This window comes from Muscardinus avellanarius, assembly GCF_963383645.1.
Source record: "Muscardinus avellanarius genome assembly, chromosome: 1".
In the NCBI taxonomy this organism is placed as follows: Eukaryota; Metazoa; Chordata; class Mammalia; order Rodentia; family Gliridae; genus Muscardinus; species Muscardinus avellanarius.
In genome coordinates this window covers 231,838,148-231,848,713 of record NC_137786.1, presented here as the reverse complement: position 1 = coordinate 231,848,713, position 10,566 = coordinate 231,838,148, and the positions used below count along the sequence as shown (strand labels likewise).

The window sequence follows — 10,566 nt, the reverse complement described above, 5'->3', positions numbered from 1 at the left end:
AATGGAAGGATGGACTGAGGCTGGGTGGATGGGCTCCCCACAGGGCTAGTAGGTGGAGGAGGAAATGCCCTTGCCAAGGAAAAATGGACTGGCTGTTACACCCTCTGGAACCGACTCTCTTGCCAAAGCCTCAGCTCTGTCTAGAAGCTGGGACGTCTTCAGGGTAGATACAGAGGATTCTTCCTGGCCCCGTCTTTAGCTCTAGGCCCTGTGTCTTAGGGACAGGGGCAGGGACAGGAGAGAGGAGTGGCTGACATCTACGGAGCTCCCCTATACACCACACTGGGCGAGGTATTTCTACAGATTTGATCTTGTTTAATGAAGACAGCACAATACTTTTGTGAAGTGGGTCCTATCATTCCTGTTTTATAGCTGAGAAAACGGACTTGGAGAAGCTGGTTGTACTGCCTGAGCTCACTCAGCTAGTGTCCAGCAAGGACAGGGTCTGACCTGGCTTGGTGTGTGTGATAAGGAGAGCCTAGAGGAGACCTTTCTGTTTTGGGCCCAGTTGTCCTGGAGTCCTCAGATTCCTCCGGGTAAACAATGCAGAATGTGGTCTTCGTGACAATTCCAGGCCTTCACTGTGGTCAGCTGGGGGCAAAACGGAGCAATACCCATGGTGTAGTGGTTAGCCGGGCTGACACCCAGCTAATAGGAGGCCGTAGGCATTTGTACCGAGAACCCAGGAGTCCACAGGATGGGGTGGGAGGTGGTGGCAAAACTAGGTGTGGGGGCTGCTGTCCTCTTGGGTCTGGGGATCATCCTGGGCCACTTTGCCATCCCCAAAAGGGCTAAGCCATTGGCCTCAAGCACCTCAGTCTCCCAGGACCTGGACCTGAAGATCCTTGAGACTGTCATGGAGCAGCTGGAAGCTGACAAGATGCGGGAGAACCTTCGGTGAGAGACGGCCTGCATATTCCTCCTCCTGGCCCGGCGCCCCTGCTTGACCCCTTCCCTCCCTCTGCCCACCCTGCAGAACACTGTCCCAGGAGCCACACGTGGCGACCAGCCCCCGGGATGAGGCCCTGGTGGAGCTGCTGCTGAACCGCTGGAGGGACCCAGAGTCAGGGCTGGACTCGGCCGAGATCTTCGAGTACGAGGTGCTGCTCTCCTTCCCCAGCCAGGAGCAGCCCAACCTCGTGCAGATCGGTGAGGTCCTGCGGGTGGGCGGGCAGGAAGCCTGCGCTGGGCTGGTGCGGCCGGCCAGCCCTGACTCTGTCCCCCACAGTGAGCTCCACCGGTGACATCCTCCAGACCTACCGCCCGGGAGAGGAGAACTTGACCGGGGAGCAGGCAGGCCCAGACGTGGTGCAGCCCTATGCCGCGTATTCGCCCCCTGGCACCCCACAGGTGGGCCTGGGACACTCCCCCAACTGACATGGCCTAGCTTCCTCTGGATCCCACCAGGCTTCTCCCGCACTGCCCAGGGGCAATGGAGGAAAGATGTTTCAAGTTCAAGTATCCTGAACGTACTCCCCTCCACACACCATGGCTGTTCTTTTCCCCATTGCTTAGTCTTCTAACAAACACTAGTGGCCTGGCTGTTACAATACATTCAGACATGGAGAGAATCTGGGGTCTGTCTGTGGGGTGCTGACATTTCTAGGTGAGGGGGCAGACAGAATCTAAAGCCTTCTCCCAGCTATGGTGGTGGGGCACACCTGTAATCCCAGTACCTGGGAGGCTGAGACAGAAGGATCACAGGTTTAAGGCCAGCCTCATCAACTTAGTGAGACCCTGTTTTAAAATAAAGAATAAATCTGGGCATGGTGGGGCATGTTTGTAATCCCAGCATTTAGGAGGCTGAGACAGGAGGGTTATAGTTTGGGAAAAGCTTCAGCTAATTAATGAGGCCCTCTGCAACTCAGTGAGACCCTGTTTCAAATAATGTATAAAAAATAGGTGTAGCTCAGAGGTAGAATGCCCCTGGGTTCCATCCACACAATCCCGCGCGCACACACACACGCACACACGCACACACACATGCACAGGGCTTCTTGCCTTCCCCCTGTGCCCGTGGCTGAGCCCAGCTCTAAACATCACCTCCTCTTGGGATTAGGGCCTCCTCATCTATGCCAACCGTGGCACAGACCAAGACTTCAGAAAACTACAGATACAGGGCATCAACTTTGTTGGTACCATCGCCCTGACTCGCTACGGGCATATAAAGTACGTGGACAAGGTGAGTGACACCACCGGGGCCTGGCTGGGCAGGGCCAGCTGTGGACAGCTGTCTTGAGTGGCGGCCACTCCAGGCCGGGAGCAGACAGGCGAGAGGTAGTCCTGCTGGGGCCTCACAGAAGCAAAGGGAGGGAGGGGAACATTTTCTTTTTTGAAAATATAATTTCTGTTTCTTTTCTACCTCTGGGCTATACTCCCAGCCCTATTTTATATTTTATTTGGAAACAGGGTCTCACTAAGTTGCTGAGCTTCACTAAGTAGCTGAGGCTGGCTTCGAACTTGTGCGATCCTCCTGTCTCAGCCTCCCAAGCACGGGTTTACAAGTGTGTGCCACCATGCCTGGCTCTGCCAGGGTCCAGCCTTAGCAAGAGTCGAGGTTCCTGTGTTGGTGAGAGGAGAGCCGAGGTCTTGAGAGAGAAGACTCTGACACACAAGACCAGACGGCAGCTTCTCAGCTTTAGTCTCATGGAAGCTTCTCCAGCTTCTCTCTTACTTTTCTTATTACTTTCTTACTTCTTTTCTTACGACTCTTTTACGTCTTTCTTACTCCTCTCTTACTACTTTCTTCTTTTTTTTCAGGATTTGTTAGAATCTTTATAGTCATGCAAGCAAGAACTTCAAGGACAGGAAAAGTTTTTTTACAGACTTCAGGGCAGGGTGCCAGACATTTAAATAATCATGGAAAGCGTGCTTTGTCTCATGACAAGGCCAGCTTGAACTTAATCTTATATATTGGCTCAAACTAAGGTCAGTTTGAACTTAATCATTGGCCCAAAATTTATCCTTGGGGTAAAAGCTCTTTGCTGCCTGAGTCTCACAAGCCGCTGCCCATCAGTTTTAGTTATAATACTTATACATAAAATTCCAATTATACATATTGATCCAAATAATCCTAAAATAATTTTTTGAAGAAAGGAATGCTAGACGTACTTCATGGGGGGTCTACGCCTTTGCGGGTCCCTGACCGAGCTTTCAGAAGATCTGCATGAGATGCTGGAGCACGGCTCCTCCTTCCTTCCTTCTTTCTTCCTTTCTTTCCTTTTCTTTTCTTTATTTGTGATACTGAGGATTGAACCCAAGGGTATTATACCACTGAGCTACATCCCTAGATCCATTTTTTTATTCTTTTATTTTTAAAGAGGGTCTCACTAAGTTGTGGAGGGCCTCACTAAGAGGCTGAGGCTGGCTGAGAACCAGCAAGCCTCCTGTCTCAGCTTCCCAGTACTGGGATTAAAAGCATGTGCCACCACAGCCAGCTACGTTTTCAGTTTTGAAATTCTGGGAGTCTAAATTCTATGGAGTAGTTCTGAATATTCAACTTAAATCTTTTTTTTTTTTTTTTTGGTGGTACTGGGGGTGGAACCCAGAGGCTTTCTGCCTCTGGGCTATACTCTCAGACCTATTTTTTATATGTTATTTGGAAACAGGGTCTCACTAAGTTGCTGAGAGCCTCATAAAGTAGTTGAGGCTGGCTTCGAAACTGAACAATCCACTTCTCTCAGTCTCCCAAGTACTGGGATTACAAGCATGCCCACCAAGGCTGGCTAAATCCCCCTCGTTGAATCCCACCCAGCCATTTCTCTTTTTTTCATGGGTATTGGGAATGGAACCTGGGCCTCACGGTGCTTAGGCATGTGCTCTGCTTATGAGCCCCATTCCAGGCCCCTCCCTCCCTCCCTCCCTCCCTACTTTCCTTCCTCCCTCCCTCCCTCCCTCCCTTCCTCCCTTCTATACTGGGAACTGATTACAGGTTTGTACTTCTGAACTAAACTCCTGTCTTTTTATTTTTTATTTTGTAATAGGGTCTTGCTAAATTGCTGAGGCTGGCCTCAACCCTGCAATCCCTTCTCACCATTCTTGTACTGAGAATTGAACCCAGAGGCATTCTACCTCTGAGCTATGCCCCCAGAATGATTGTATTTCTTATTTGGAAACAGGGTCTCACTAGGCTGATGAGAGTCTTACTACTTGCAGAGGCTGTCCTCCGGTCTCAGCCTCCCAAGTACTAAAACTACAAGCATGAGCCACCAGACCCGACTGCCAGTCATTTTAGATTTTATTCTAAGACAAGGTCTCACCAGCTTGCCCACATGGGCCTCAAACTTGGGATCCTCCTGCCTCTGGCGCCCAAATAGCTGGAAGTACAGGACTGTGCTACTTGTGCTTGTTTCTTCTTAAGTTGGAATGATTTTTCAATACATCTTTTCTACCACGTTTCATTTACCCATTCATCCCTCGATAGATGTGAGTTGTGTCCTCCTGACGGCTATTAAGATTAATGCTGCTCTGAACATGGTTGTTCAGAATGCCATGTGCTTTTATGCAGCTGCATAGTATTTCATCGCAGGATAGCTCCACTCACTCAAACCCTCCACCTGCTAAACACTGGGCTCACTGGGTCCAACACTCTTTGCCGTTGTCTGTAAAACCATCACAAAGTCTTGTGTAAGCGTCGTCTTGCCGGTGGGAAGATAGAAGCAATCCTACCTTCCATGGTGGAGGAGGAAGATGAGCCTGCTCCCCTCCCACCTGACACGCAGCCTCCTCTGCCTCCCGCAGGTGGCGATAGCAGCCAGGCATGGGGTGGTAGGGGTGCTGTTGTTCACAGACCCCGAAGACCTCAACGATGGGCAGACCTTGCCCAACCAGACCTACCCAAACTCCTGGCGCTTGCCTCCCTCGGGCGTGGAGCGGAACCATTTCTTCAAGAATTTTGGGGACCCCCTGACTCCCTACATTCCGGCCCACCACTCTTCCTTCCGCCTGGACCAGAACAATGTCTCGGGATTTCCCCCAATTCCTGTACAGCCCATTAGCTTCCAGGATGCCAGAGACCTACTCTGGTGAGCATGCGCGCTGGTCCCTGCTGCCCCATGGCCTGCAAGTGCCAGGCCCACGCCAGGGTCACTCTGAGGCCTCTCTCCTCCCCAGCAACCTCGATGGAGCCGTGGCTGAAAAATCCTGGCAGGGAGCTCTGGGCTGCAAGTATAGGCTGGGGCCGGGCTTCCGGGATGATGGGGCATTCTCAGCGGGCAGGTAAGGTGGGACCTCCTACCTCTCCTTGTTTTGTTCTCCTCCTCTTCCTCCTCCTTTTTTGTGATACTGGGTTTTGAACTCTGGGGCATTCTACATCTGACCTATACTCCCAGCCCGGTTTTATTTTATTTATTTTTACTTTGGTACTGGAGATTGAACCCAGGGCATTCTACCTCAGAGCTATAGACCCAGCCCTATTTTATTTTTAGTTGGAAACAGGATCTCACTAGGTTGGTAAAAGTCTCACTACTTGTTGAGGCTGCCCTTGAACTTGTGATCCTCCTGTCTCAGCCTCCCAAGTACAGGGATTACAGGCGTGCGCCTCCAGGCCCTGCTCCTTTTTCTTTTTTCTTTTTCTTGTTCTGTCTCCTCCTCTCACCTGGGTTTCCCTCTGCCCACCTCAGGGCCTGCCTTTCCCCTTCCTCCCCCTTACTGACCTCTCCCCATCCCAACATCTGCTTGTCTTTGGAGAGTGACCCTCAGGCTACCCAGGGGTTCCCCTGCCCCTTCCGCCAACTCCACAGCTCAGCCCCTCTCTCTGAACCTGCCGAGCCTGGGCAGGTGGCACCTCCCCACCTGTAGCACGTGCCTGGCCCAGGCCTCCTGCTCTCTCCCCTCCCATGGCCCGTCTCACGCAGGAGAGATAAGCCCCACAGGGCCCGGCGCCCTGTGCAGAGCCTTTTAATGTACCAGGCATAGACAAAGTGCCCAGCAGGTGCATTCTGAACGACTGAACGTTGGAACGAATGCCAAGGTGGGCTCCGACTGGAGGGCCGGCCTCCAGCCTGGCTGCCTCTCTGGGTCCTCCTGAGCCATGTCCCCTCCCTCTCTGGGCCTCAGTTTCTCCGCATTGGGTGGAGGGCAGTAGACAGGGCCATGATTCCTGCCTCCCTGTCACCTCCCCAGCCAGGTGAAGCTGAGCATCCACAACCGCCTGGAACTGAGGAACTCCTCCAACGTCCTGGGGATCATCCGCGGCGCCGTGGAGCCTGGTGAGGACCCCGGGGCTCAGGCGCCGCCCGCCTGGGCCCGCCTGCCGCCCCTCTCCTCTGCTTCTCTAAAAGCTGCTCCTTCCAGACCGCTACGTGCTGTTGGGGAACCACCGGGACAGCTGGGTGCATGGAGCCGTGGACCCCAGCAGCGGCACCGCCGTCCTCCTGGAGCTCACCCGCGTCCTGGGGACCCTGCTGAAGAAGGGTGAGGCCCCTGCCTGCCCGGCTGCGCTCTGCCCTGCGTTCGCTGCAGAGCAGAGGTGCACAGGACACTAGCCCTGACCTCTGGCAACACACACACACACACACACACACACACACACACACACACACAGTGTCCTGCCGGGCGTGATAGCATATGCTTGTAGTCCCATGTCCCAGTACTTGGGAACAGCAGACAGGAGGTTTGCAATTTCCAAGCCAGCTTTAGCAATTAAGCAATGCTCTATGCACCTGAGTTCGACACTGTTTCCAAATAAAAGATAAAATAGGGCTAAGGATGTAGCCTGAAGGTAGTCTGCCCCTAAGATCAAGCCCAGCACAAAATAAATTAAATAAATAAATAAATAAATAAATAAAGGAGCCAGGAATGGTGGCACAAGCTTGTAATCCCAGCAGTTGGGAGGCTGAGACAGGAGGATCGTGGTTTGGTAACAGCCCTAGCTACTACGTACTGATGCCCTTTGCAACTCAGTGAGATCCTGTTTCAAAATAAAGAATAAAAATCAACGCTGGGGGTGTAGCTTCGAGGTAGAATGCCTCTGAGTTCTATCCCAAGTACTGCAAAAATAAATAAATAAAATTTAAAAAATAAAAAGGACTTGGGTGTAGTAGAACATGCTTATAATCCCAGCACTTGGGAGGCTGAGGCAGGAGGGTCACGGGTTGGAGGTCAACCTCAGCAACTTAGGCCCTATTTTATTTCTTTATTTTTGTGGTAATGGGGGTGGAAGCCAGGGGCTTTTCTACTTTCGGGCTATACTCCCAGACCTATTTTATATTTTATTTTAAACAGGGTCTCACTAAGTTGCTGAGAGCCTCACTCAGTAGCTGAGGCTGGCTTCGAACCTGTGCGATCCTGTCTTAGCCTCCCACGCGCGGGGATCACAAGCGTGCACCACCACGACCAGCTGTGAGGCCCTATTTTAAAGTAAACAATAAAGAGGGCTGGGGAGTAGCTCTGAGGTAGAGCCCCTGGGTCCCATCCCCCGTTGACCCCGCACAAAGGAACCTTCCGGATTCGCAGTCTTGTCACCTGGGCTGGGAGGTGTGCTGCAGGGCTGAGGTCTCCCCAGAGCATGCCCAGGAGGAGGGGCGCGGCCTTTCCAGCAGAGGGGACCCCTGACCAGGGGCCTGGTGTGGGGGCCGTGGAGGAAGGCGCCGGGAGAATGCACGGGGAGGCCCGGCTGCGGGGCGCCTTCCTGGCTCTGGGCTCGCCAGGCCCCCAGCCTGGGGAGCGGGCGCTGCCCTCCAACCCTGTGCGACCCCTCCCCAGGCACCTGGCGGCCCCGCAGATCCATCCTGTTTGGCAGCTGGGGGGCAGAGGAGTTCGGGCTCATTGGCTCCACGGAGTTCACAGAGGCAAGTGAGCCCCGCGGGTTGCGGGGTGCGTGCGGGGTGGAGAGGGCTGGGGCGGGGCAGCGCCGGGCTGAGGCCACCCCGCACCTCTGGTCCCCAGGAGTTCTTCAGCAAGATGCAGGAACGCACGGTGGCCTACATCAACGTGGACTTCTCGGTGTATGGTGCGGGCCTGGGTTGCGGGGCTGGCGCGGGTGAGCGGGAAGAGGAAGGACCTGGGCTCCAGGACTCTTTCTCTGCTCCTCCCACAGCCAATGCTAGCCTTAGGGTGCTGGGGACGCCCCCTATCCAAAGCGTTATCTTTGCTGCAACCAAAGAGGTGAAGGGGGCGTGGCGCCGTGACATGGGCGTGGCCTTCCCTGGTGGGCGGGGCGGGGCGGGCCGGCCAAGTAGTCTGAAGAGGCCCTTTCTGAAATTAAGCTCCCCTCTGGGACAGATCCTAGCACCAGATGGCAGCGGCCTCAGTATCTTTGATGTCTGGGTTCAGCACTTCCAGGGCTTCAGCTGGTTACATGGCCCGATCCCCAAGTAAGCAAGGGGCCCAGACTTGGGGGGGGGGGCACAGAAGGGCCTCAGGCGTCCGACAACCTGCCCCCACCCGCTCCTCCGCAGACTGGGTATTCTGGCAGACAGCAGCGACTATGCCCCCTTCATTCACTACCTGGGCATCTCCTCCATGGACATCACCTATGTCCACGACCGGGTGAGTAGGCGCCTCCTTCCCTCAGATTCCGTCCCTCTGACTGCACTAATTCTGTGGGCGGGACCAGGCTCATTCCCTGGCTAGTCAGCTACCTGCGAGCATCTTCACCTCTGAACATGTTACCTTCATCTGTTACTGTCGATGTCAGACGCTACTGATGGCAAGATGCACCGTTATGTTATGCGTTATGCAAGAGGGAAAAAACCCACTGCCAATAAGTTGTAGGGATGACATTGATGGTAGGAAGAATTAGGATCTCAAAAAAGTGTGTGTGTGGAGCCGGGCATGGTGGCACACGCTTGTAATCCAGCCCTTGGGAGGCTGAGACAGGAGGATCGCTCAGGTTCAAAGCCAGCCTCAGCTACTTAGTGAGAGCCTGTTTACAAATAAAATATAAAATAGATCTGGGAGTGTAGCCCGGAAGTAGAAAGCCCCTGGGTTCCACCCCACTACCACACACACAAAAAGTATGTGTGTGGGACTTACCTCAGTATTAACGTTCTGTGTTCTGGAATGAGGAGGACTCAGCACTGGTGTGTGGGTGCAGCCCAGCCAGTCTCCCTGTTCTCCATAAAGCCCTTCCCCCACCTCGTGGCCACACCACATTAGGTGGCAGAGTTCAGATTCCAGCCTCTTATTTGACTCCAAAGCCCCAGGTTTCTCTTCTCCGTGCGAAACTGGAATTTGGCAGCCAACCCAGCTGCCTCTTACTAACCATGTGAAATCTGGCAGTTAATCTGAGCCTCAGTGTCCTCCTCTGCAAAGTGGAGTTCCAGAAGTCAGCAGAAACAAGCCCCACACCGTAGCTCGCTGCCAGCACACCTTCCACTTCCCATCCCAAGCCTGTCACTGCTGTGCTTGTTCCCCAGACGGAGACCAAAGCCTTGATCTACCCCGCCTACCACACAGCCTTTGACACCTTTGATTACGTGGACAGATTTGTAGACCCGGGTAAGGAGGGAGCAGGGGCATCCCGGGACTGACCAGAGGACAGGCCAAAGGCCGAGCCTGGCCTTGTCTCCCTGCAGGCTTCAGCAGCCACCAAGCCGTGGCTCGAACCATAGGGAACGTGCTACTCCGGCTCAGCGACAGCCTCTTCCTGCCCTTCAACGTCAGTGACTACAGCGAGAGGATCTTCCTGTATCTGGAGGCTTCCCAGAAGGAACTGGGGACCGTGTTGAAACACCACAAAATCAGCCTGGGTAGGCACACCCTGACACGGAGTCGGAGACATGGGAGCCCCACAGCCCCTGCTAAGCCGCTGTGTTCCCCACAGAGCCTCTAATGGCGGCGGCAGAGAAGTTTGACAGTGCAGTAGCATCTTTGGACAATCAGATATTAGCGCTGCAGACGGGCAGCCCTGAGTGAGCTTGGGCAGCGGGCAGGTGCGGGGCACTCCCAGGGGTAGGGCAGCTGGGTGACAGGTGGGTGCTGCCCCTCCAGCCCCCTGCAGGTCCGGATGATCAATGACCAGCTGATGCTCCTGGAGAGGGCCTTCCTGAACCCGCGAGCCTTCCCACAGAACCTCTACTACAGGTGAGCCTGTCCCAAAGCGCCTGGCAGGTGCCTGTTATGGGGCTGGCAATGGCCCCTGCCCGAGGAAGGAGGCGGGTAGCTTTGCTGCTTTAGAGCACGGCCCAGCTGGGGACTGAGGGCACAGGGAGGGGGAATTTCACGGCTGGGATCCGAATCCACAGATCTTCGTGCCAGGACTGCCGGCTTTCAGGCGGGTGGAGGGGGCTTCTTGCCTAGCTCTATACAGCGGCTGATGGAACTCCAGGCTGAGCCTGCAGTGAACTCATCCCACCCCATTTCTTCTCAGCCACGTGCTCTGGGTACCACACCTCGTCAATTCGGCCTCATTCCCCAGCCTTGCTAACGCCTGCGTTGGGGCCTGGCGCACAAAGCCTGGATCTGAAGCTTGGGCAGAGGTGCGGAGGCAGCTAAGCATCCTGGTGGCGGCCCTGGAGGGCGCTGCAGCCACCCTGAAGCCTGTGGCTGACCTCTGACCCCAGCCTGTCTTCCCTGGCCCTCCCTTTGCCCTAACCCCACCCCCACCATCTTCCTGTGGCCAGG

At 54.6% G+C, this 10,566-nt stretch overlaps 1 protein-coding gene across 1 annotated transcript; it reads left to right on the top strand.

Annotated features, from left to right (window-relative positions):
- Nucleotides 1–697: 697 nt before the first annotated feature.
- On the top strand, nt 698–10,499 carry LOC308260778 (aminopeptidase NAALADL1-like; the record flags this gene model as incomplete). The annotated part of the gene is made up of 18 exons (XM_080692303.1): nt 698–897; nt 977–1,149; nt 1,229–1,350; nt 2,060–2,182; nt 4,741–5,024; nt 5,113–5,217; nt 6,124–6,209; nt 6,295–6,414; nt 7,705–7,790; nt 7,888–7,951; nt 8,039–8,106; nt 8,224–8,315; nt 8,400–8,490; nt 9,360–9,441; nt 9,519–9,692; nt 9,767–9,854; nt 9,934–10,026; nt 10,313–10,499. The coding sequence occupies 18 exons, from the start codon at nt 698–700 to the stop codon at nt 10,497–10,499; spliced, it is 2,238 nt and encodes a 745-aa protein (XP_080548429.1).
- Between the last annotated feature and the right edge of the window lie 67 nt (nt 10,500–10,566).